The sequence below is a fragment of the Prionailurus bengalensis genome, chromosome B1 (assembly GCF_016509475.1).
Source record: "Prionailurus bengalensis isolate Pbe53 chromosome B1, Fcat_Pben_1.1_paternal_pri, whole genome shotgun sequence".
Lineage (NCBI taxonomy): Eukaryota > Metazoa > Chordata > Mammalia > Carnivora > Felidae > Prionailurus > Prionailurus bengalensis.
This window is the reverse complement of record NC_057344.1, coordinates 206,290,928-206,317,729: the sequence shown is the minus strand read 5'-3', so window position 1 is coordinate 206,317,729 and position 26,802 is coordinate 206,290,928. Positions and strand designations below refer to the sequence as shown.

The window sequence follows — 26,802 nt, the reverse complement described above, 5'->3', positions numbered from 1 at the left end:
GTGTATCTCCTCTGGCTCTCGTGTCCAACAAGCTCAGCCTTCCGAAGGTGCTGGAAGGAGTGGCTGAATGCAGGAGCACGGGGGCTCAGGGGTTCGGTGTCTGCAGAGGCTCCCAGCAGGGGCTGAGGGCGGCGGGCGGAGCGGCTGGGGGCCGTGTGCCGTAGCACCAAGGCCCTAATTTCTCCGCTGCACCAGCCACCACTTTTCTCATGAGCTCCTGATTCACAGGCGACAACAAAACACCTTCCTGGACGCCCTCCGTGACTCGGCCCATAGGACAGAGACGCGTAATTACAGCCTCAGAGCTCGGCTGGCACCGCAGTGGGCCCTGGCCCCCGGTGGCTGCTGGGGGCGGAGCGGCCCCCCTCACAGGCACCGTCGGCGGCGGGGCTGGTGGGCGCCGATCTCAGCCCGGGGTGGTCAGCCCGCGGGGGCGCCCCCGCATGGCCAGTGGGAGCGAGGCAGCCGTTCCCGTCACCCCTGCAGGCTTCCTGGGAACTGGCCGCATCCTAACGGGTCCACCTACCCCAGGGCTCCCCTGTGCCTGCCATCCACCTCCTGTGACCCTGAGCGAGGGCCAGTGACTGCCCAGCCCCACTCCCACCCTTCCGTCGGCCTCGCCGGCACCGGCCCCTGAGGGTCTTGCCTCTGTCCTCTGGTCCCGTGATGAGCCCTCACAAGCACGGCCCAGGGCTAGCCGAGTCCACGCCTCGGGCACGAACAGTGAGGTGGACGGCGAGGTGGAGACGCACAAGAACCCCTCAGGTAAGTTTGTGAAGGTGGGCGCTGACACGACTGCCCCTCTCCAGAAGGGCCCCATCCCCACACTGGCACTGAGGCCCAGCTCCGTACTGCCCCCTTCTCTCCACATGCAGCGACTCCATGTTCTGATCCTCTCTTTCCATGTCCTTGTACTACCGCACTCAGGTGATACTGCACAGGTCCGTGTAGCGCTGAACCTGGAGAGAGTCCCCTCCCTGCAGATATCTGTGCCATATGCTGCTTTTGCCTGTTACTCGGGAGTGATCCCCCCCCCCGCCCCCGCCCCACCCGGTGAGCAGAGGAAGAAGTTTGGAAGGCCACCAGCTGTTGGTGGCAATAGGACAACTCTTTGATTGAGTGTTCTGGGCCGAAAACTAGATGTTTGTCAGGCTGGGCCACACCTACACCGTGGGCCTTCTTAGTTGCTGGAAACTATCACAGGGTCTCGGGGGATGGGGAGGCTAAGGGCAACTTGCCACCATGTCACTGTGGGGACAGGGAGTCCTCCTGTACCAGGCATTTTGACACGGATCCAGAAAACTAAAACCTCAGGGTCAGTTTTCAGGCACATCTGCAGAATTCTGTAAAGCATATTTGAAGCCAGTGTTTCAAGGGAAAGCAGGTCATAGAGTCTAGTCACTGACTCTTCCAATAGTTGCCCAGATGACGAAGCAGATTCTCTGTGCCTCCTGGCGCTGCTGCTACCTCTGGCGGGGGCGGGGGGGGGGGCAGGAACAAACTCCCACAATCCAGGGAGCAGCTGCAATTTCCCCCACCTCTTTGGCCTGTTGGCCAACCAGAGCATCAATGTACATCTCCCCCCTTGAACAAGCTAATTCACACTAAAGTGAGAGTGACCAGCTGCTTTTCCTCCCTCCTAGGAAGGACTGATGTCTTAAAGCAGAACTGGTAAACCTCTCCTGGGAGGGGTGAGGGCTGCGGGGGCGCCCTTACTTGGCGGCCTCTAAACCCGCTTCTCCAACGCATCACATGGGCTATAGGCCTAGTGATCAAATATGCATTTATTGGGCACCAGCTGTGTGCTGAGCTCTGCTACACCAGGTGTGGGCCTGGGAGGGGAGGCTTGCCTAGGACCCTTCTGGCTCTGAGTTTCATGGGCTCCCCAGGGTCCCTGGCGTTCTTGTCTTGCCTATAGTTGAGCTCTGGGTGGGTCCATTTGGCCAGAGGGTTAGGGAAAGCCAAAGGAGAAGCTAGTCCCTCAGTCGGAAGGGTGGCCCTGGGAGGCTGGATGGCCTCTCCTAGACCAGGGTAAGGGGACCAGAGGTCACTGCAGCGGTGTGGATTCGTGCCACACCGGCTGGCTGCGAAGCCACTCACTGTCTGAATGGGACCACCCTTTGGGGCATCCACGGCGCCCCCCCACCCTCCCCTGCATGGCCTCCACTGCTGCGCAAACACACTTCCGGAAGCCCCACCTGGCTGGGAATTCGAAGGGCAGCCGGCGCCACGGCAGAAACCGTGGGAAGCTTGTTCCTGGCACCGAGACCCAACATGCCATTTGCTGTCCTGGCGCAGAAGCCGGGGTGGCCAGGCTAGCTCGGCCAGGGCGGGGCTGCCGGCGGTGACGCCTAGGGGGTCCCTGCTCCAGAGCCACCAGCCACATTTACAGATGAGGAGACCGGCACGGGGCACTTCCACCCCACGCTCAGGGTCCAAAGTCTCTGACTGAGGAAGGTGGGTGGTATCTGAGGCTGGGGGGTCCCGCAGCCAGGGTCCCACGCTGGCCCCCAGGGGCATCAGCATGGGAGAGGGGGTGGAGTCTACCCCATCTTTTCCGTCACTCTTCTCTGAGCCTGAGTTTCCCAGGTGAGAAGTGGGAAACCAGTGCCTGGGGTTGGGGGACGCAGACCCAGCTCGGGACGAGGTGGGGGCATCTTTCCACTCAGGAGTGGGTCCTGTACTTGGCGGGGGGGGGGGGGCGGTGGCATGCAGAAATCCAACAACAGCCAGAGAGGGCCACTCGCTGAGGTTCACAGAACGCCAGTGCTGAGAAAGCATGAGCAGGGGGTCTGCATGCCCACCAGCCGATGGGAGCTCCCAGGCCCCACCCGCCAGATCCTCCTCCCTCGATGCCCCTGCCAACATAATAGCACTCCCCTCAGCTCTCAGAAGTTTTCTCTGCAGGCCTGGGGAGGCAGGGGCGGAGTTACAGGCTCTGACGTTCCTACCTCAGGGCCTTTGCACTTGCTGCCCTTCCTTGAGCTCGTTTTCCAGGACTTTGTCCACTACTCCTGGCCCAGTATCTTCCCAGACAGCCTTTCCCGGGGCTCCTCACATACACTAGTCACCCCTGTAGTCAGAACCCTGCTCAGTGTTCACTACCATGGGGGGTTCATTTATGGTACCTTATACATAATTGAAAGTATGCATATTTAGATAATACATAAGCCAATCAACATGCTGGTTTTTGAAACTTCATTTTGAAATAGTTTCCGATTTACAGAGGTCACGCAGGTGCTGCAAAGGGTTCCTGCACACGCCTGACCAGATCCTCCTCATGCCAACCATAACACCTTCATCAAAACCATTACAACGACACAGGTACGACACTGTGAAGTGGACCACAGACTTTGTTTGAATGTCACCACTTTTTCCACTACTGTTCCTTTCCGGTTCCAGGATCCAATCCAGGATTCCGTGTTGTATTTGGATGGAAGTCAGGTTTTAAAGTTTTTTTTTTCTCAACGTTTTTAATTTTTTTTGGGACAGAGAGAGAGCATGAACGGGGGAGGGGCAGAGACAGAGTGAGACACAGAATCGGAAACAGGCTCCGGGCTCCGAGCCGTCAGCCCAGAGCCCGACGCGGGGCTCGAACTCACGGACCGCGAGATCGTGACCTGAGCTGAAGTCTTGGACGCTCAACCAACTGCGCTACCCAGGCGCCCCTGGAAGTCAGTTTTTAAAAAGAGAAAAGTGTTTTTTAACTTGAAGTAACTCTATAGGAAAAATTACAAAATTTAATGAAAAACTAAAAAATATCTAAACAAATAAAGGCACTTGTCACATCCATGGCTGGGGAGACTCCGTGACTCAGCACTCAGTTCTCCCCAGAGTGAGTTACGGATGGGTGCGGTCTCCATCACACCCCCAAGAGTTAGACAGGAAATTCTGTGAAGTTTGACAAGCTAAGAGTTTTGCATACAAAGAGCTAAAAGTCCCCTAATGGTCAGGACAGAAAGCTGAGGGAAGAGCCAGGAAGAAGACAGGACCCAGCAGACAGCAGCCTGGCTGTGGTGCAGGGGAGGAACACAGAAAAAAAGGGGTCGGAGGGGAGAGCCCATCCGCAGACCCACAAACACACAGACACGGGACCGGGACAGCGGTGACAGAGGAAGGGCCTCAGAACCCTGGAGAAAGAACCAGATTTCCCTAAATGGGGCTGGGATAACTGAGATTTTGGTGGGGAAGCAGGGCACCGGCCTCCTGTGTGGCAGCACAGATTCTTGTCGATTATAGATCTGAACGTGAACCCAGAATGAAAACGGGAAAGAGAAGACACCCTCCTCAGCCAGGTACCACTATCTGAAATGAGAGTTTACTTGCTTTTCTCTTGTTAGTCTCGGCCGATGGAAAGTGAGCTCTATGATTGACCACTCGCGGCCGTGCCCCCACCACCCAGAACGGCATCTGGCACGTAGTAGGTGGTCGACAAATACCTGGCAGATAATGAACTTAAAAAAATTGTTTAAATATGTATCGTGCACTCAGCCACAAATAAAGTCTTAACAAACCCTTCGGCTAATGTCATAGTCCGTGATGAAATACTGCTCCACAACAAAGCTGCCAGGACAACTCAAGAGGGAAGGACGGCCCTCTGCCAAGCGGCGCTGAAACCATCAGGATCCCCAGGCCAACAAACGCGCCAGTCTCTTCCCTCGCCTCACTCCTTACACGAAGCTCAATCACAGACCCAACTGTACAAGCTAAAATTCTAGAACTACCGGAAGCAAACATAAGAGAACGACCTCTGTGAGCCCGACTTCCACGAAGATCTCACACAAGTGAGACTTGAAGAGTAACCGGGCTTCATCAGCATCCAAGACGGAGCTGCCCCGGGTCCCGCTGCGCCCCGCCCTGCAGGCCGCAGTGACAGGTGGGGCGGGGGGCTCCCTGCAAGGAGTTCTGCGGAATCTCCTAAGAAAATACACACACCAAGTTCTGCTGGCGACGTGGCCACACACCTGAAGGACTCGTGACATCCAGGGAAAATGTGGTCGGACGGCTCCATGAGATACTTACAGATACGCATCAATCGCCGATACGTAACTGTGCGTGATGCGCGATGCGGCTCGTCCGTCCTTCCGGCGGAAACTGCAACAATTCTTTCTTCTTTCTTTCGTCGGGGTCCGGACCAACAGGATTCGCACGGCTGGAGTACAACCGTCAGGGAAGAGCTGCCCCGCGGGCCAGAGGGAAAAACGCACCCTCACCGTGAGTCCCAGAAACGCCTGGGGAGCTTCAGACAGTGCAAAGGTCATCAGGTCGGAGCGGTCTTAAACGTGACAGTGGCCACTGCGGGGGCGGGGGGAGGGAGGGGGGATGCCGGGCTGTGCCCTGTCTCAGCCTCCGGGCGGGGGGGGGGGGGGGGTCGCAGCAGTGTGGGCGACCTGACACTCTCCAGCGCGTTCCGTCTCGAGTCCCCCGACTTTCAACCCCGCAGCCTGTCCCTCCACAACAGTCCCATTAAAACAAACGCTCAGCCAGGCGCAGACAAAAGAGTATCACAGACGCCTTGTTTGGAAAGCCAGCAGACAAAAGCCCTCTGTATGAACATACCCATGTTTTCCGATTATCGACAGACAGAAGAAAGGATCAGCAGGTTACAAACCAGGTTCACACCAACCTAAACCCTGAACAAAATAGCATGAGTCCTTTTCAAACTCATGGAATGTTGGCAAAATGTATCAAATGTTGCTCTACATCACGATGAGACCCCACTTGACAGCCATGACTATTACAAAATAATAATAGTTTAAAAAGAGGAAAAACAGAAAGCAAGCCTTGGCCAGGGTGTGGGGAAACCGGGAGCCTGCGTGCTGTCCGTGGGAACGTAAAACAGTACAGCCACTGCGTGAGAAAATCAGAGCGTCCCCCTGTGACCCAGGAAGGGTTCCCCTAGGTAAATGCCCCAAAGGACTGGAGACAGCAGTATTCACAATAACCGACAGGTGGAAACAGCCCAAATGTCCCCCAGCAGATGGCTGGACAAACACTGCGGTCCATCCACACAATGGAATATTACTCAGTCTGAAACAAGAATGAAATTCTGACACCTGCCACCACACAGATGACCCCTCAAAATGTCACACTGGGTGAAATACCCCAGACAAAGAAGAACCAATACAGCAGGGTTCCACTTATATGAGATCCTCCAAATGGCAAAGTCATAGAGACAGAAGGTGGATGGTGAGGGCCAGAGCCGGGGGAGGGGGGGGAGTCACTGAGCAATGACGACAGAGTGTCAGTTTGGGACGATGAGATGGAAGGGGCAGTGGTGCCGCGACACTGTGACTGTCCTCAACGCCACTGAGCCCCCAGCAAAACATGGGCAAAATGGCACACGTTACACTATTGATATTCATCACAAAAAAAGAGAAGCATACAATTGAAGTTTAGTTATTTATTTATTCTGAGAGAGAGAGAGAGAGTGCAAAGGGGTGGGGCAGAGACAGAGAGAGAGAGCAGGGGAGGGCAGAGAGAGAAAAAGAGCAGGGGAGGGGCAGAGAGAGAGCAGGGAGGGGCAGAGAGAGAGCAGGGGAGGGCAGAGAGAGAGAGAGCAAGGGAGGGCAGAGAGAGAGCAGGGGAGGGGCAGAGAGAGAGCAGGGGAGGGGCAGAGAGAGAGCAGGGGAGGGGCAGAGAGAGAGCAGGGGAGGGGCAGAGAGAGAGCAGGGGAGGGCAGAGAGAGAGAGAGCAAGGGAGGGCAGAGAGAGAGCAGGGGAGGGGCAGAGAGAGAGCAGGGGAGGGGCAGAGAGAGAGCAGGGGAGGGGCAGAGAGAGAGCAGGGGAGGGGCAGAGAGAGAGCAGGGGAGGGGCAGAGAGAGAGCAGGGGAGGGCAGAGAGAGAGAGAGCAAGGGAGGGCAGAGAGAGAGCAGGGGAGGGGCAGAGAGAGCAGGGGAGGGGCAGAGAGAGAGCAGGGAGGGGCAGAGAGAGAGCAGGGGAGGGGCAGAGAGAGAGAGCAGGGGAGGGGCAGAGAGAGAGAGCAGGGGAAGGGCAGAGAGAGAGAGCAGGGGAGGGGCAGAGAGAGAGAGCAGGAGAGGGGCAGAGAGAGAGGAGGGGAGCAGAGGAGGGGCAGAGAGAGCAGGGAAGGGGAGAGAGAGAGAGGAGAGACAAAGAGAATCCCAAGCAGACTCCATGCTGCCAGCACAGAGCCCGACGTGGGGCTCGGTCCCATGACCCTGGGATCGTGACCTGAACCGAAACCAAGAGTCAGATGCTCAACTGACGGAGCCACCCAGGCGCCCGAGAAGTACAAATTTAAAACAACTGTAATCTTCCGTCTGAGAAAACAGCCGTCAAGCTGCAGAGACAAGCTCACTGCAACAGCAAAGCAGGAGTAAGGCCGCGTCTCTGACAGCCTCCTGGAAGCGGACAGCCCGATAAAGAGTGGCACCGGGAACACGCGCCCCACCCCCCACCCCCCGGGCCGCTGTGCATGCGAAACCTAGTGACAAATGCGCTAGAAGCTCTGGGTAAAACCACGACTGTGCGTGTCTGGGACCCGGAGCTAGGAGGCCAGGGGCAGCCGGTGCTGCAGACCCCGGACCGCGCCTGCATCGGCCGGAACACGCACGGAGAATCGCACGGCCGCTTCGCGTCTCCGGAGGAGGAACCAGGGAAAGCAGAAGGCGGGGTGGGCGCAGCCAGCAGCAAAGAGAGTGCGCGAGGAAGACGACGCGGGTCAGGCTGGCGGCTCAGGGGCCGACCTTGACAACGGTAGGTAGGGCCGCTCGGGGCGCGAAGATAGAAAGAAAGCACAAAGATGACAAAATGAGGGAAAACGAGGGAGAGATGGCGCCGCAGATCGCAAGGACACGAAAACGCTCAAATAATATTTCGCGCACCGTAGTCCGATACGTCTGTAAACGTGAATGAGGCAGATTTTCTGAAGAATGTTGTCAAAAACTGAGAACTATGTCTAAGAATTCACAGATGGAGTCTTTCAAACATTCAAGAAACAGATAATCCCAATGATATTTAAAACGTTCTTGGAAAGGAGAAAAAAGCAGGAAATTCCCCAGGGTGTTTTTGTGACATCTGCATAGGAACGATGCCAAAATCTGGCACAGAGAGCGAGCGGTGGGCCCGCTCCTACGTGACAGTGTGACACGCTAAACCAGAGACAGGAAGGGAAGCTGGCTTTTCTTACGGCATTTGCTCGCAGGGGGGCCATCTTGGGGAGGCGAAGACGGTTCCGCGTTGCGAGAACACCCTGCTGCCACCGAGCACAGGCCGTAGCGAGCAGGGCTCCGAGGCTCCGGCAGCGGCCTGCCTCCTCTCCTACAGGAGGCCCGGAGCGGCCGTGCCCCTCCTCCCCCGCAGCCGGGGGCGGCGGGCGCTGCCCCTCTCGCTCTCCTCCAGCCGGAGGTCCCCGCGGCTGCTGAGACGCCTGCCCCGCCTGCCCGCTGCCACCTGCCCCCCCCCCCCCCCCCCGCCGTCCCGGTTCCAACCGAGACCCGGGTTCTGGTCCGCGCGCACGACCGCTGCAGGCAGGCGTCCTCGTATCACAACCTGTTTTTAAAACAGTCGTGGAGCCAGTCGGCATCGCAGAAGTCGTGCAGTTTGACAGCGGTGCGCGTCCCCGGAACCATCACCATGACCGAGGTGACGGACACGTCGGTTCCCCCAAGGTTTCCAGGCGGCCCTGTGCAACTCCTCCCACGAAACCGGCCCAGACGACCGCTGACCTCCTCTCCGTCCTCAGAGACTAGGGCGTGTTCCCTAGAACTCCGGACAAGTGCAGTCATACCACAGGCCGGAAACCGGGGAGGCGGGTCCGTTTCCATCCACTGCGCCTAACACTTTCACGCCACCGTGCGTATCAACAGCTCCTCGAATTGGCCCGTGACACAGATGCACGGGATCAGTCTCTGCGCTCGCCTGCCCGTGCCCCGTGCACATCCGGGGTGTTTCCGGTTTGGGTCTTTGGTGAATAAGTTGCTCTGAATGGGCGTGGACGTGGGCCTTCAGCTCTCTCGGGCAGATCCTAGCAGGGATTGCCGATTGTACGGTACATTCAGGGTTCATTTGTGAAGAAACGCCAAACTCTTTTCCAAAGTGCTTGCACCACAGTAAAGTCCAGCAGCGCTGAGCAAGGGCCTGCGTTTCTCTGTGCCCTTGTCCACATCTGCTGTTGTCCGTTGAGATTCCAGCCGTCCAGGTGGCCGTCGAGGGCTATCAGCTCATGGCTAACGGTGTTCAGCAGATTTTTATGTGCCTAATAGCTATTTTTCTATCTTCTTTGGTGGAATACCTGTTCAGATTCTTTGCACACTTACAAAAACAAACTTTTTATGTTAGATTTACAGAAAAACGCTGGAGGAAGACAGCACAGAGAGTTCTCACATACCCGCACCCAGTGTCCCCTGTTAACACGTTACGTTAATGTGATACATTTATCACAATTAACAAGCCACGCTGGTGATGATACTATTAACTGAGGTCCATGCTGTGTTCAGACGTCCTTAGTTTTCGCCTGATGTCCCTTCTGTCCCAGCACCGCATCCAGGGTGTCCGGGACACCATGTGACATTCAGCTGTCGCGTCTCCTTTGGCTTCTCTTGGCTGACGGTTTCCCCGGCTTGCTTTGCTTTTGATGACCTTGACAGCTTTGAGGACTTTTCAGGAATTTTCTGTCTCACAATTAGGGTTTGTCTGCTGTTCGTTCTCATGGCCGGACTGAGGTTATGGGTTTGGGAAGGAAGACCCCGGAGGGGGAGTGTCCTCAGCACATCACCTGCAGGGCACCTGCTACCAACATGAGCCATCACGGTGATGTGACCTCGACAGTGCGGCCCAGCCCGCTTACGAAGTGAGCATTAGGGTCCCCGGTCTTGCTTCTGCTGGAGTTACCGAATGGCGAGAGTTCTTTATGGATTTTGGATACAAGTCCAATTTTCTCGATCTTAAAGAGCTAGCTTTGGTTTTCTTTTTCCCTTTTTCATTCATTTCTGCTCTGAACTTCATTGCTTCCTTTCTTCTGCTTACTCTGGGTTTCATTTGCTGTTCTTTTCCTGGTTTCTGATGTTAGAAGCTGAGGCTAACATGTGAGACATTTCTTCTTTTTGAATAGGGGTGTTTAGGGACATGTTTCCCTCTAAACACCACGTTAGTGAATCCCACAAATTTTGATGGATTTTTTTTTTTTTCATTTCCATTCTGTTCACAACACCTTCTAGATTCTCTTTAGACCCACGGGCTACTTCAGAGTGTGTTGTTTAGTTTCCAAATACTTGGGGGGATTTTCCAGATGTCCTTTACTTCTCGTCCCACGCCACCGTGGCCACCGTGGTCAGAGAACGGGATCTTTCACATTCATCAAGACTTGGTTTATGGCCCAGAATACATTCTATCTTTGTGTGTGTCCCGTGTGTGTTTGGGAAGACCGTGTCCTGTATCGTCGGGAGTGCTCTCCAGATGTGAAGGCTCAGGTTCGCTGACGACGTGGGGAGTCTCGTGGACCCCACTGCTCTTCTGCCTGTCCCATCAGCTGCTGGGCGTCTCCACTCCGACTCGTGGGTCTGTTCGTCCTTTTCGCCGTCTATCCGCCCGTTTTCACGTATGTGTTTCGGAGCCCGTACGAGCTGTGGGAGCAGGTGAGACGATCACCTCCTTTTAACCTGTCAGCATCTTTGTCACCAAGAGAGGGTTTCCATCATCCCTGGTAACGTCCTCTGCTCTGCCGTCTACGTTGTGGCCAGTCCAGCTTTCTTTTGATCAGTATTAGCACGCTTTACCTTTTCCATCTTTTTACTTTTACCATTTTTATGTTTTTATATTTAGAGTGAGTTTCTTCTAGGGGTGCCTGGGTAGCTCGTTTGGTTGAGCGTCCGACTTCGGCTCAGGTCACCATCTCGAAGTCTGTGAGTTCAAGCCCCGCGTTGGGCTCTGGGCTGACGGCTCAGAGCCTGGAGCCTACTTCTGACTCTGTGTCTCCCTCTCTCGCTGCCCCTGCCCCACTCATGCTCTCTCTCTCTGTCAAAAATAAATAAACATTTTTTAAAAATCTTAAATGAGTTTCTTCTAGGTAGCATAAGTTGGGTCTTGATTTTCTTTTTTTTTTTTTTAAGTTTATTTATTTATTTTGAGAAACAGAGGGAGAGAGAGAATCCCAGGCAGACTCCGCATTGTCAGCACAGAGCCCGACATGGGGTTCGAACCCACAAACTGTGAGATCATGACCTGAACCAAAATCAAGAGTTGGACGTTCAACCAACTGAACCATCCAGGTGCCCCAAAAGTTTATTTATTTTTGAGAGACAGAGAAAATCAGAGTGCAAGCAGGGGAGGGGCAGAGAGAAGGAGACACAGAATCTGAAGCAGGCTCCGGGCTCTGAGCCGTCAGCACAGAGCCCGACACGGGGCTCGAACCCACAGACCGTGAGATGGTGACCTGAGCCGGAGTCAGACGCTCAACCCACTGAGCCACCCAGGCGCCCTGACAACCTCTGCCTTTTAATGAGAGTGCTCCAATAGCCACAGCAGAAAAGGCCATGAACCCCACCGCATCTGTCAGAGCGGGGAGAAGGGACGGCCTTGGTTGTGGGCAAAATTACCCGCCGACTTACGTGTTCCTCTGGTCCTGCCCAACGAAGCCCCGGAATAAGACAAGAGAGAATCAAAGTGTCTCCACGACTTGAGCACGTCTGGAGCAAAGCTCGTGAACACATTTAGGAAAACAAAAACATCTAGCATGTAACAGGGTGAAACTCAGAAGGTCTGGCACCCAGAGAACAATCAGCAGACACGCCAGCAAGTGGGGCAGGACAGCTCGTGACAGAGACACCACCCCAAACCCCGACGTGCCAACCACGTAAACGCATATGATGAGACATCCCGAGCAGCACAGAGCTAAGTGGCACGTAACAAGCATAGAAAAGCATCAGTGAGTGAGAGAAAATTACCTAAAGCGTGTGATTCGTGAACACGGCAACTACAAGTCACGTGTTGAACGCTGTGTTCAGTAAGTGGAAGACGTTGAACGAAGACCAATTGGAAGCGACAGCGTTCTATCCACTCAAGCAGCTTCACAGAATCCCGTGTGGGGAGCGCGTGTGTGACGTCCGTCACGGAGCGCTGTCGGGGACGAGGGTTTGTGTGATCTTTCGGGGGGGGGGGGACGCGTGTCAGAACAGGTGCGGCCGTGCACCTGCTCCTCCCACCTCGTGCTGGTGCCGGCAGGGACGAGCGGCTCCCCCAGAGACCCCTCCTCCCGCAGCCGTGGCGCCAGCGCCTCCGGTGACACACGAGTCGCCTCTCGCGTGGCGCCTACCACTGCCGGGCGCGGTGTTTCTCCCACTTTGTGCTCCTCCGTTTCCCACACCGAACGGATGTTTCATCAACACAGACACCGTCTCCGCGTCTGGCTCACGGCAAGAACACGGTAAATAGCGGCGACACGACGGGGTGAAAGCGCGGGGATGTCCACGCATCGCGGTTCACGAGAGCAAAGCCCCGGGCCCGTGACGCACAACACTTGTGTCGGGTAGGTCGACGGCGGTGAACCCGTGCAAGCTCACACCGGGCGTCCGGACGCTGGGCAGGAGAACTCTGACCGTCCGTAAGCCACGGGCCCTCGCGCTGATGGGTCGAACGCACGTGCCTGTCGACGGCCTTTCCAGACGGAAAGGAAAGAAATGTGAGAGGATCACCACACGAGGCCGCGCAGAACAGGCGAGGAGAGAACAGGTAGTGGAGACGTCAGGTCTGGGGAAGACGGAAGGCAGCCGCGGGGCGGAACTGAGCGGAGGAGGCCCCGCCGGGACACGGATTCGGCAGCAGGAGCGGAGGGGCCGGCCTCGGGGACGTGGGGGCGCGGGCTGGGCGGGCTGAGGGCCGCACGAGGGGCACCGTGTCCCTTGCACAGGTTCTGCCCCACCCGGTCATCTCCCTGGGGAAATCGAACCAGAGCCCCGCAGACTCGGGCGCTGGGGGCACAGGCGACAGTCCAGCTGCAGACGGGGGTTCGGTGGGCACGGGAGACCCCTCCCCAAGCCCCCGCCCCCTGCCCTGTTTGCAGACCCTGCCACCCAGCCACGCAGGGTCCGTTTTCGGAGAAGTGGGACCACAGCCCCAAACAAGACCTAAAGATAGTTCACCGCGTGTTGATTCCACAGGCAAGCCCGAAGTCCCACCCAGCAAAGTTGCTCCATCAGGCTCTCTTACCTCACTCTGAATGCGCAGCCAGGAATGCCTCCGCCGTGAAGACGGCTCCCGAATCACAGGCAAGAGGGGCCCAGAGAACACGGACGGTACAGAGGGCGGGGAGACTCTCATTTTTATTTGTATTATATATATTGTTTGTTTGTTTGTTCGTTTAAGTCTATTTATTTACCTTGAGAGAGAGAGAGAGGGAGAAGAGTAGGGGCAGGGAGAGGGAGAGACAGAAAATCCCGAGCAGGCTCTGTACTGTCAGCGCAGAACCCAATACGGGCCTCAAACCCACGGACTGTGAGACCAAGTGTCGAATGCTCAACCGACGGAGCCCCCCAGGCGCCCCAGTAGGGAAACTCTTTAAAAAGGGGGGAGGTAGTTTAGAACACACAAAAGAGCTCTTGGAAGCTAAATATAAATTAAATAGATTTATATTTATTTTTATATTTATATATTTGTATATAAATATATATATTTATATATTATTATATTTAATAATAAATGTATTATTATATTTATATTTATAAATAATTTAATAAATAAATTATTATAGAATAAATATAAATTAAATCGATTTATAGAAATTTATAGATTAAATAGAAATTAAAAATGCAGTTCAAGGGCATCTGGGGGGCGCTCCGTCGGGTGAGCCTCTGACTCTCGGTTTTGGCTCAGGTCCTGATCTCACAGTGTGTGAGGCCGTGAATCAGGCTCTGTGCCGACAGCTCGGAGCCTGCTTGGGATCCTGTCTCCCTCTCCCCTCCCGAGCTCTCTCTTTCTCTCTCTCAAAAGGAATAAATAAATAATCAACAAAATCCTGAAACTTCAGAATGCTAGTAAAACCTCTAGAGAGAGAGGAGATAAAAAGCAGGTCATGTAAAGAGCCCTGGAAATAAGAATAGCATCTGATGATTCAACAGCAACTTTAGAATCTGGAAGACAACAAAAAAATAACCTCACAATTTTTTTAAACTTTATTATTTTTTGAGAGAGAAAGAGAGCAAGCAGGGGAGGGGCAGAGAGAGAGGGAGACGGGACCTGAAGCAGGCTCTGCACTGACCGCAGTGAGCCCGACCCGGGGCTCGAACCCACGAACCGCGTCTGACTCTTGATTTCGGCCATGATCCCAGGGTCACGGGGTCGAGCCCCGAGTTGGACTCCGCACGGGGCATGGAGCCTGCCCACGATTCGCTCTCTCCCTCTCTCTCGCTGCCCCTCCCCTGCTCATGCGTGCACACATACGTGCACTCTCTCAAGAAACTAAAGAGACAATTTAAAAACCAACTGCCAGTCACGTGTGAAGGCGCAACACAGAGACTTCCTCCCTACGCACCCTGCCACAGAACGTTCCCGAGGACCCAGCCGTAAGAGAAGACAGGGGAATCCAGCCCATGCTGAGTGACAGCCTGGGCAAGAACCAGTGCTGACAGGAGCGGGACGTACCAGAGTCCTGGGGCAGCTGCACCAGAGGAGAGGAACAGCCAACCCTCCATCTGGAACCTTTGACCGCACGGAAGGGTCGCGGTAAAGGGCTGCTGGCCGACGTGGGAAGCGTGAGAGACAGTCCGCAGAAACTTGGGCAAATGGAAACCGAGACACATGTTGGCTGCAGGGCAAGCCAAGGGCTTTATCACAAGAAAGAAGTGTTTGTACTGCCCTGCTCGGCTCGTCGGGGGGCACTACTTACAGCGTCATCGTGACACCAGCCCCAGTGGCTGATACCGCCACGTAAGGAGCGTGGGGCAGGGGGTCTGGCAAGAGCTCAGTGCCCCCCATCCCGGAACGTCTGAGCTGGTCAGAATGAGCACAGGACCGAGAAACACGCAAGGAACCCCGTGGGCGGTGGGGGCGGGGGACTCAAGGAAAAACTCTTATTCAGTGTGGATCGGAATCACATCTTCCCCCACACCCCTGCCAGGATGGCGGGGGGAAGTCTGGCAAATGTTGACAAACAGCTCCTTGAACTCGGAGGGAAGTCTGTTCTGATTCTGAGCCCGTCACGCCAAGGGCGGGTTTCTGTCTAAATCCGTCTGCGAATGAACCAGACTTCCCTGAAACGTCCAGCTTCGAAGCTGTAAGGAAACGCCAGTTACAGTGTTTCCTGCTGAAACCTATTTTAAACCACAGTCGCCCTGAGAGGCTCTCTCCTCTCAGCCTTTGGTGCTAACCCGCTGACCCTCCCGGACTCGTTCCAAGAAACCCACCGCGTAGAGCACTTTGCAGAGGCTTTTAAAATTAGAAATAGAACTGAAGGCATCCCTCCTTGAAAAAATATTTTTAAATTAAGTAATGAGACATTCTAACAGAATTTTAAAGTAACATCGTATCTCGATTTTCCGTATCACTTCTTTATATTTTTCTGTATTATTTCAATTCCCTACCATAAGCATCCAGTTTCCTGTTAGAGAAATACGTACACATATCTTTTATAAAGTTGAACGTGGGGCGCCTGGGTGGCTCAGGTCATGATCTCACGGTTTGTGAGTCCGAGCCCCGCGTCGGGCTCTGTGCTGACAGCCCGACGGGGCTCGGAGCCTGGAGCCTGCTTCGGATTCTGTGTCTCCCTCTCTGCCCCTCCCCTGCTTGCTCTCTCTCTCTCTCTCTCTCTCTCTCTCAAAAATAAATAAACATTGGGGCACCTGGGTGGCTCAGTCGGTTAAGCATCCGACTTCAGCTCAGGTCATGATCTCACAGTTCATGAGCTTGAGCCCTCAGTTGGGCTCAGTGCTGACAGCTCAGAGCCTGGAGCCTGCTTGGGATTCTGTGACTCCCTTCTCTCTCTGCCCCTCCCCCCCCCCCCCCCCCCCGCCTCAAAAATGAAAACGATGAAAAGAATTTTAAGTTGAACGCAAAGATCAAAATATTTCTTATATGTTAAGAGGACATTCGGCAATACCAACTGCCCAGGTCCAAAACGGACGGGAGGTGGGTGTGGACGGAGGCTGGGCCACAGGACTCCCGGACAGCACTGGCAAGGGCTCAGAATGCACAGCGTGGTTCCTGACGGTGACAATTAGAGCTGAAATAATGTTCTAAAAGGGCATGTAGGTTCCAAAACCCGCAGAAGGTTTTTAAAAAGAAACGTAAGTCCGTATATTAAAATAAGTAAAACAGCAGGAAGCCCTTTAAAAAGGAGAAAGTGAAGATGAGAGGCCACATCAGTCACGTCAACTGTAACAAGGCACACGAAACGAGGGACGTTCCTGCCACAGCCGAGTCCTGGTCATGGGCTGCCTGCCCCCACTGCCCCGCCCCGTGGGGCACGAAGCCCTGCAGAGCCCCCTGAGGGGAGGGGCCGTCCCGGTGAAGGAACAAAGGAGAACTAAAGCCAGCTCCCACCTCAGCCCCTGGTCAAGGTCAGAATAACAAGCAAGGATGAACTGGGTGAAAGAAAGTTGGCTTCTGCACTGTCCTTGCTGGCACGGGGTCCCCACCCCTCCAAGCCCTTGGTGGGAGGCCGGGCACAAGGCCCGGGGGGCGGGGGGGGGGGAGCCCTGTCTCACCCGGCCGCCCTGGGCTGGGTGGCCTTGCCTCAGGCACTGTGAGGTGCTGGGTGGAGGGTGACCTAGAGACCCCCAAGCAGGCCGGAGCCCTGCCCCAGCCAAGTCACCGGTGCTGCTGTCCAGAACGCACCTCCCTGATTTTCTGAGACGCCCCTCTTCTTGTGCCCCAAACACCTCTCCTCTGCCTGTCAACTCCTTTCGTCAAAGGCTTTGCAAACCTTTATTAGTGGTCTGAGGATTTTCCTCCTGCTGTTTGCAAAGTCCCCCTCCCCTCCCCTCAGGGACCATCAGATGCTCCCGCCCCCTGGGGAGGGGCCCCGGGGCCTGTGGAGCGAGGCGCCAGGCCGGCCTTGGCTTTCTGGAGAGGACAAACAGAGACAGAAGCGAGATGAAAACGCCAATTAGTGAGCCCAAACAGAGCCAAGCGCCGGGACAGATGGCACGGCCGCGGCTCGAGGCTGGTTGTAATCTCCACGTATCTGCCCCTCCATTCAGCCACTCTGCCACTCACATGGCTGCCCCTTCACCAGTGCTGACAAGGAGGCAGGACGCTGTGGCCATGGCCCTGGGGTCGCCGCCCTTGGCCCCTCGTCTGCTGAAGGGGACGAAGACCAGGGATGGGAGGCCTCCCAGGCCCCCTCTCCTCCTGGCCTTGAGTCTCAGGGACCTCCCACGATGCTCCCAGCCTGGGAAGGGCGGGTCCCGCTGGGGGAGGCTGACTCCAGCCTGGGTCTGGGCAACTTGTTCTCTCCCACGGCCATGGACCAGGTACAAAGCCTGGAGTGGTAGTCCACGTTTCTGGAACCTTCCTTCTGAAGGGAAGCTAAGCACAGGATGGTCCCGTGGCCCTGAGACCAGCAGCTCTGCTAAGGCTTCCCCAGGCCCACCCCTCCTCCTATACTCACCCCTGCACCTCCCTCCCCCCACCCCTACCCCCTACCCCCACCTCTCCTGGGGTTTCCCTGGGTCTGTGGTCCTTGCTTTTAAACCACTGGGGGCCAAACCGTGGAGGCAGAGGCCTGGGGCCAGCACGGCTTGGGGTGCATGTGGTGGGCAGCACCCTGCCCTCGAGAAGCCCACCACCCAGCCCAGGAAACAAGGCTCAGCACAGGGTCCGTCATTTCTGCCTGGAGGAGGCTGCCGTGTCCTGAGGAAATCTTAGGAACTGCCAGCGGGGCCAGAAGGCACAGGTGTGAGCACTGCCCTGCCTGCAGGCTCTGTCAGAGCCCCTCCCGTGGCTGCCGGACCGAGTCTCAACCCCCTGAGTCCCAGTCTGCAAGGAACTCGGCACTGAGCATCCAGCACCCACCATGCGGCACCCTCTGCACCCAGATCCAGCACTCGGCACCGAGCACCCAGCACCCACCATACGGCACCCTCTGCACCCAGACCCAGCACTCAGTACTCTCAGCACCGAGCACACAACACCTAGCACCCTAGCACTTAGCACCTGACACAATACATGGCACCCAGCACTCAGAACCCGGCACCCCAAGCCCTCTGCTGGGCCCCAAGTGGCCACCTGGCCTCAGCCCACCTCCTCAGTCTGGAGGTCACAGTTCACAGTCAGGCCCATGGGACCAAAGCGGACCTAAGGAGTAGAACGGGAACTCTCCCTCGACCCTGTCAGGCTGTCCCTAAGAAAAGGAAGCCAGAGGTCCTGACTGATTTCTGCAAGGTGGGAAGAACCATGTCCCCCCCACCGCCCCGTCCAGGGGGTGAGAAAAGTGTGAGCAACCCCAGAAAAGAGAGATGTGTACGACGCCTAAGCACACACAGGCCAGGAGGAAGGAATGTGCGTGCGGACCCCAGCCAGTGGCCCCACCACCCCCTAGATGGGGCAGGGGTGCTCTGGGCGGCCGCTAGCCGAGAGCAGGAGTGTCAGGATGGCCCCGCCCCGCCTGATCCATTACGACCCGGGCTTCGGTCTACCACGCCAGAGTCTCTGAAATCGGGTGGCCTTAGGGTCTGCCTGGCCTTGATGCTCCTTCTGCTGGGCTGACGCCCCAGCGTGACATGTGCAGTGTTCCGGAGCCAGCCGAGCAGTCCCTGCTGCCAGTGCAAGATCACCGTGAGCCCTGTCACACGGGAGCTATTAAAACAAATGCTTTAATCCCAACCAGAATTTCTCGCCAACCAACAGGCAAAAAATAAATGGCTTTACCAGCTGAAGTGCATTTATATCCATTTTATTCCCACACCGGGGCAAAAGCTTTATAACTGAGCTGTAGCTCAATCAACCAGGACCATATTCTCCTGAGGGAAAGACTGTCCTTCATTGTTTTAGGGAGAAAAGGCCGTTTCTCTGATGTGCCTTCCAGCCTCTGACACATGTGGGGTAAGTGGTGTCTCTCCCGAGTGCAGGGAGGTAAGCTGGCGCTTTTCAACAGGGCAGCTGGGAGGCCCGTTATGAATGATGCTGGCGTTTTATCTTTGAGCCCTTGCTGGCTGCTTGCGGAGACCCCGGCTCTCAGGCCTGGAGGAGGCGCCCCCGCCCTCGGAGGGCCGATGCTCTGGGGGCCTTACATCTGAAAATCAAGACTTCCCAAGGGGATGTGAGCCAGGTACGGTGAGCCGCCTGCCCAGCGCCGTCCGCCTTGTTCGGAGGGGATGCGCCCGGCTCGGCCTCACCTTCGCAGACCCTTCTTGCCCGTGCCGCACAAATGGAAACCCTCTGCCACATCCCATAAACACACCTGCCAAGCAGAACCCGGGCTTGCTCCCTGGGCCCCCCGCTGCTTCCTGCCCTGTCCCGTCGCTGTGACCGGGAGCACCGGCAGCCACTTGGCGCCCTGAGAAGCAGGCTAAGCACGAAAGCCCAGGGCAGCTCACCGCTGACAGCGGCACAGGGGGAGCCGAAGCCGGGCCCAGATGGCGCCACGGAGCAGCTGAGCCACCGCCTGACACCTCTCTGTGTGAGGGAAACAAACGTCGTCGCCAGCCCCTCTCTGCTTCTCTACTGTGAGTCAAAAGCGTCTTCCCCAGCGAGGTAGCACTTCCCTCCCAGCCTGCTCCTCCTCTGCAGCCCCGCTTGGCCTGTGGCTCCGCCAGCCTCCCGGAGGCCCTGGCCGCCCCCGGTAGCCTTCCAGCAGCGCAGTCCCAGGCCCGGGAGAGGCCCCCGATAGACAGGGTTAACTCCAAACCAGACAGACCGGTGGGCGAGCCGATGGGACCAGCCCTACCCTCAGGACCCGGGTTTGGAACAGGATGGGGATGCCTGGCCTCTCCCTCAGTGTAGGGCCCCGTGGGGGTGCTGGGGGTCCGGACAGGACCACCTGGGATCTCAGGGCTGTCTCTGCGGCTCTGACCCGAGGTCCTAGGAGGCAAGGTGAAGGAGAGTCTGGGAAAGAGCTATTTCTGAGCTGCAAAGACCTCAGGCCCCCTGACGCCGTGTCCCCGAAGCAGCTGCAGGCACACACAGGCCTCAGCTGGGAGTCACGGAGCTAGCAGCGGAAGATGGGAGCTCGGGCCGGTTGACAGAAGCAGGAGCCAAACAAGGGAGGAGACCCCCCAAAGCGCCCCTGGAGGCGGGGGAAGGCACCAGCACTGAGGGAGGGGCTCCCAGCTCCCAGCTCCCAGAGGGAGACTCACCCCACCGCAGCCCCCCCCCCCCCCCCGTCTTGTGCCATCGATGAGGCAGGTGGGCGCTGCCCTGTTTTCTCTAGCGTCTGACCCTGGCAGGCTCGACAGATCCGGGGACTGATCCCCACGAGACCCCCAAGAGGGCGCCCCAACAGGGAGCAAAGAGCCCACCACCCACAGGGTGTGGAGGCCCTCGAGGTTCTCCCTGGGGTATGTGTCTGTGAGAGGCTGTTCTGTCCACGGAGGGCTGGGTGACCGAGGTTCATCCTCCTCCCATACGCCCGCAGTCTTGCCCGACGGAGAGACATGCGCTCGGACATGTGTTCATTCCCTCGCCCTCACCCTCCTCAATACACCAGACCACAGGCCCTCCGCCCTCCTACTCACCAAGACTGGACAGCCTCTCAGCCAAGCCCAGGCCGGGCTCTCCCCCCACAGGATGGCCCCAGGCCCCAGGCCCCAGGCCCCTGCAGCCGTGGGCCACTGGAGAGCTCAGGGCAGAGCTGTGCTTGGTGAGAAGACCCCGCCCCTTGGGGCTTGGTCGCTCTTGTCCTGTAACATTCTCCTTCCAATCTCCTGCTGTCTTCCACACCTGTTCTAACCCCTACAGCCCCTGGGCCTTTGCACGTGCTGTGTCCCCATCTCACCTGCACATCCTTAAATCCCACCTCAGATGTCCTCTCCTCCGTGAAGCCTCCCCTGTCCCCCGCACCATCCCCAAGGACCTGAGCACGCTCTGGACACAAAATATGCCACACTAAGGCAGATCAACAGGATAGCCAGCATTGAAAACCAGTTGTCAGGGCCAAAATAGTCATGCTGTACCTGATTTAGCCTGATGAGGGTCTACAACCAACCACACCACACTGACAGCCGCCCACGCTCTCAGCCACCATGTAAATGTAGCTGCGGGGCCATTTGCCACTTCCTGGCCTTGGGAGAAAACCGTTTTTGCAAACGACGCCCTTGAGGGTCCTGAGCCCCAGGTCCGAGGACGTGTGGCCCAAGCACCTGGCCCCGGTTCCAGGCCACTTTGCCACCATCTCCAGTCCACCACTTGAGATGCTGCCCCAGACTTTGCATTAAATCCGGGGGGTGTCTTGATGGATCTTGGGGCAGCCCAAGAACATAAAAGGCTCCAGGATATTTTCTTAGTGAGAACAAATTTGCCAACAGCTGGACACTTTCTTCACCAATTTGGCCCCAAGGGACTTCTCCTCAGCCAGCCCTGCCTGCCCATGGCGCCTACAGCCCTCTGCCTCAGCGTGGACCCCAGCAGAACAGTGTCCAGGGGGACCACGTCTGAGTTTGAAGTAACCTAGAGCCCCGGGAGCCACTGTCCCCTCCTCCGTGGTCCACACCTGTCTACCTGCCCGCAGAGAAGGAGCTGGGCACCGGGCGTCTGTGAGGTCATTGGTCAGTGCTGATGGCTTTGCTGGGACGCGACAGGACAGGACACTTGCGCTCACCCACGGTGGTTCTAAGGACAGCCCCACTCCCACCCGCCGGGCCCCTCCCGCTCACTGCCCAGGGCAGCCCCTAGCAACTCCTAGCCGCCTTCCTCCCCCTTCTCGTCCTTCCTGTGGCAGGTGCTCTGTGCCCAGGGGTCTGTGCCCTGCTCCCAGGTGGCCCCGTGGGCCCCAGGCAGTCAGTGGAGGAGAACGCCCCCGGCAAGGGTCACAGAGCAACTGTAGTAGCAGAACCGGAAGCCCACTGGCTGGGCTCGGCGTCAACAGGGGCTGGGCCGCAGGGACCGGGCAGCGTCAGACGTCAACAGGGGCTCACAGGAAAGGCCGGGGTCGCCTGGGCTTTCGCCACCGTCCAAACGGCATCCGAGGTCCTTTGGGACCGGCAGCCCCTGAACTCTGGACTGTCACTCAGTTCATCGGACCCTGAGCCCCAGCGTGGACAAGGCCCTGCAGAAACAGCCGTGCACTTGCTGTCAACTCCCTGCTGCTCTGTCTGTCTGACACTAGATTCCGGAGTCCTGTGGTTGCCATTCCTCCCAGGCAGTCACCTCGAAGCCTCTGTCCCCGGCAAAGACTCCAAGAGATGCCTGGTCAGGAAGACGCAGCAGCCCGGGGAGCTGCAGACAGCCTCAGGTGACCACAACTTAACTGGGCTTCGTGCAGTCCTCCAGCCAGTGCGGCCGAGTGTGGCCTGCCACCACAGGGCTCCCTCCAGACCCTCATCTCCTTCCTCCCTCCTGCTAGGGCTCTCTCTGCACGTGCAGGTGATGTGGCCTCTGCGCTTCTAGCCCTGACCGATTCCTTAGTTGGCTTCTGACACGTCTCTGTCCCTGTGTCTCTCTCCACCACGCACCCCGCACTCCCGTCTCGTCCCGGTTCCCTGGGCTCCTCAGTGTTCATCTCAGTGTGCCCTGTCTTTTCCCCTTGGCTGTTCTGTTCCAATTCTCCATCCCCCCAAGAGGCTGCTGTGCCTGAACTCCAGCCTGTGCCCCTCTGTCTCTCTCTTGCCTTCATCTCCCTCCAGCCTGTTCCATTTCTGGGGTCTGCCTCTTTCTGAATGGTTTCCTGGGTGTATCCCACTGGGTCTGTCTCTCTTGGAACACTTCCGGCGTCTGTCTCTGTCCCTCGGTCTGAATGTGCTCGTCCCGAGAGACCAGAATGATGCCTGCCGGGGGGAGAGAAAGCGCAGAAACAGAACACAAGGTCTCGCCCTGGACATCAGGCGGCGCTCAACCTCAGTGCCGCAGGGAAGGTGAACACCGAGCCAGCACTGGGCTGGGACACCCTGTCCGTGGCCACCAAGAGGGTGCCCCGAGGCACCTCCGCTGCCTGCCCCCCCGCCCCCCGCTGCCAAGCACCCGCTTGGCCCTGAGAAGCCTGCCCCGTCGCCGCTGCAGGAAAAACTCTGGGCTGACATGGAACAAAGGGAATCCAGGCTGGCAATTACACAGCTAATTTCAGCCATGTAGACAGCCAGATCAGATATTCCAGTGTTCTTACAAACCCACCTCAGGGCCTGAATTAGCCACCTAATTAATTATCTGTAGCAGTCTGGGACTGGCTGGGTGGAACATGGATTGCTCCTGGTGCCAGGGTGCTGGCTTGTCCCTGAATCATGTCCCGGTGACGTAATCATTATAATTAGACTCAACCTGCAGCCTCTCCTTGACCACAAAATCCTAAAAAATGTGGCCCCGGGCCAGGCCCGAATGTCTATTTACTTAACTTGTGGTGAGCAGAAAGGCAGCCCACCCATGGGCCCCTGCCCTGGGCTTCACGGCACTGTGCCGTCCTGCCCCTCAGCGCTGCCACAATAGCCCCACTGGCTCCCCTCCTCCAAAAACACGGTCCTGATTCCTCCCACCACTGCAGATGCGTCACCTGACTCAACGCCAGGCTGTGAATGGCACCGGGTCAGGGTGTGGCCCACTGAGGCCACCAAAGGAAGACATCCGGAAATGGCACAGGCAGGTGCTGGGCACAGGCTCCCATCCCAGAGAGCTCTGGGGAGCTGGTGCTGCACCAGGACAGCTGGGCCCCTCAGGCCCCGCTGAACCAGACTGCTCTACCAGGAAGCACCTGTGCCAGTGTGGACTTCACTGCCCTGCCCACCTCCTAGGCCAGGGTGTCTGGCCACAAAGATGGTCTTTGGAACCCGGTGGGCACAGGATTCCCTTCGGATAAGAGTCAGCAGTGGTAGGAGGGCAGTCCCCTCCCCCAACACACACACACACACACACACACACACACACACACACAGCTGCACTGCCTCCGGGGGGAACGGGGCCAGGGCCCTACCAGCGATCCTGGCCTCTTCTCTTGTCCCTGAGCTCAGCAGCCCAGGCTCCCTGCACATGCTGCCGCCCCCACCCTGGGTGAGACCCACAGGGTGCACATCCAGCTCGGGATCCCCCCCACCTGCTGCAGTCACCCTGCAGCGTCCCATGGCTTTGCCCACCAAGAACAAAGGGCCTGTGGGGGCCACCAGACCCTGACAGTCAGGACTGGCTGTTGGTGCCCGTGAAATCCACACTGGGCTGGGCCTTCCCCCCAAGGCCCAGGGAGGGTGCTGCTGTTTAACCCTTGACCCCATTCTCAGCACTGTCTGGTGGGCTCTGCCCTGACCACAGCACGCCAGCGTATTTCCTCCCCCCGCCTTGGTCCCTGGCTCTTTCCCAAGGGAGGGAGTGGGCAGGTGTGTTTTGGGGGATGTGCAGTGAAGGAATGTGTGAAGTCTGAGGGTGACCATATGCCCCCGCGTGTCTGCATGCCACAGCGGCTTCCAGCCGGCCACCAGCTGGGCGGATCCTGCCCCCACTCCCCTACTTCCTACCTCCCAGGGCTTGTTTCATCACGAACTCCATGACGATGGCTTTGATTCCTCAGCGGCTCCTCCCGAGGACTGGAACTCACATGCAAGTGTGGCCAGGAGTTCTCTGCCTGCGGGAGAGGAAGTGGTCACAGGTCACCCTGATCAGGCCTGGGGAAGAGCTTTTTCCTCATCCCCACCTGACGTCGTGTGAGCGTGGGTCTGGGGTCTGACAGAGCATCATTTGACAATCCCCCCACACCTTATGGCGGGACCCCAACACTGACAGGGACACCTGGGGGGGTGTCTCTGGGGAGGAGGGTTCCTACCACATGCCCTGACCAAGGCAGGTAGATCCCAGGACCCCAGCGGGACCTGCAAAGTGGTCTCACCCGGCCCCTAGGTTTCTGAAATTAGTTTTTGGTGGCCATTGCAGGGATGGAGGAGGGTGCTCACGACTTGGGGGAGCACAGCCCAGAGGAGCCAGGCCCGGTGGGGGCAGGGCCCAAGGGGTGTTTGAAGGTGACTGGCTCTTCTGCCTCCTTTCTGGGCCCTGGGTCACACGGGGGTTGGGGTCTGTGGAAGGAACAGGCACCCCAGTGGTTAGGGTGGGGTGGGGCCTGAGTGGATGCCCCTTGTGAGAGGCCCCCTTGGCTTCTGACAGAGGAGTCTCAGGAGACCAGGCTCCATCCAGGCGACACTCCAGTGCCCACCACTACAGTGAGGGAGGGAGTGGAAGGGAGAAACTGCAGGGAATCCAACCTTCAGGGAACAAATGCAAATGGGGGATGGGGTGGGGAGCGCAGACCACCCCTCCACCTGCATTAGCGTGGGGGGGGGGGGGGCGCTCCAGGGTCCGGCTCAGCTGAACTCCGGTGGGGAGATGCCCCCTGTAAAATCCGCGGCTGCGATCCCCCTCCCTCCCCACCTGCGGGGTCTCTTCCTGGCGGGGAAGCCCAGGCCTCTGGAGACCCAGTGTTTTGCGGTGTTTTCCTCTGCAGACGGAGACCCGCGTTTGTGCGGCCTGGGGAGGGCTGGCTGGGTGGGAGTGCCCCCGCCTCCCCGCAGAGCGCTGGCGCGCAGGGGCGCTCTTGCCGCAAAGCAGATTCTCTTCCAAACTTCTCCCCTGGTTCCTGAGGGGGATGGGGAGCTCAGGGTCCAGCCACAGGGACACTCGGGATGCTGCTGGAGCCTCTCCCAGGGCTCCCAGTGCCGCCCCGCGCGGGCCGGGGCTCCCGCTGCCGCCGCACCCCTTGGCTTTGCGGGCGGGCGAGTTGCCCGGCTCCGCTGAGCGGCCCTCAGGCGGGAGCGCGCCGGGAAAGAAAGAGCCTGGGCACCAGGGAGGGGAAGGGGCGACTCGGGAGGCCGGGGACTCGGAGAAGGAGCCAGAAAGGGAGGGCGCGCGGCGGGACGGCGGGGCCCGCTTCAGCACCGCGCCGGCGGACAGCGCCCGCCCGGGGCCGGGAGCAGCGGGCGGGGAGCGGGCGGCCTGGGGCGGGCTGCGCGCGGGCGCGTCGGTTACCTTCCCGGGGCCGGGCTGCGGGCGAGCGGGCGGGCGGGCGGTCAGCGGCGGGCCGGCTCCATGTGGCGCCCCGGGAACTGCGGCGGCGGCTGAAGGGCACGGCGAGGAGGGCGCGTCACATGGAGGCGCTCCCCGCCCCCCGCCCGCGTCCGAGCGTGACGACGAGGGCGGGGCCGCAGCGGCTGGGCGGGCACCCGCGGGGGGCGGGGGCGGGGGCGGGGAGACGCGCCCCCCTCTCCCCTCGCAAGCCCTGCCCTCGCACCGCTTTCGGGGGGGGGGGCATCTCCGAGCCACCGCCTGCGACCCCGGCCCGCACGGCGGCTTAGAGTCCCAGACACTGCCCCCCACCCCCGACCACCATCCGACCTCCTCGGTGTGGACCCGGGCGGGGGTCGCCCTCTTCACAGACAGGGTCGCGCATCCCCACGCCCCCGCCCGTGCGGGGTACCTCGTGAGCGCCTGCGGAACCCCCAGTGGCAAAAGCTTTCTTTTCAGGCGGGGGTGGAGAGGCCTTGGGGGTTGGGGTCGCGCGGCTCCCCTCCCCATTCCACGCCGCCGGGGCGCGCAGGGGCAGGGGTTCCGTCGCGGGCAGCAACAGCGATCCCGCCCGGGACGAGTGATCCTGAGTGCTGCCCGTGACCCCGACTCCGCCGGTCTTGGGCCCCCTCGCAGCCCCGGGCAGGAAAGGGAGACCCCAGACTCTGGACACCCACCCTGGCGGAGACAGAATCGCAGAGCGGCCGGGCCCTGTTTTTCAGGGTAACCG

General features: G+C 58.4%; 1 protein-coding gene across 3 annotated transcripts in view; it reads right to left on the bottom strand.

The window, feature by feature from the left end:
* CPLX1 (complexin 1) overlaps positions 1-26,148 on the bottom strand; it is a 32,282-nt gene extending 6,134 nt beyond the window's left edge. The window contains exons 1-3 of one of the 3 annotated variants that reach the window (XM_043573229.1): positions 26,037-26,110; positions 24,907-25,090; positions 24,539-24,645 (exon numbers count right to left, since the gene is read on the bottom strand). In XM_043573229.1, coding sequence (XP_043429164.1) covers positions 24,539-24,569 — 31 coding nt within the window. In that variant the 5' untranslated portion in view covers positions 24,570-24,645; positions 24,907-25,090; positions 26,037-26,110. Of the gene's footprint in view, positions 1-24,538; positions 24,646-24,906; positions 25,091-25,442; positions 25,467-26,036 lie in introns of those variants that run through there. The other 2 variants (XM_043573228.1, XM_043573230.1) reach the window with 2 other exon arrangements.
* Positions 26,149-26,802: the final 654 nt, after the last annotated feature.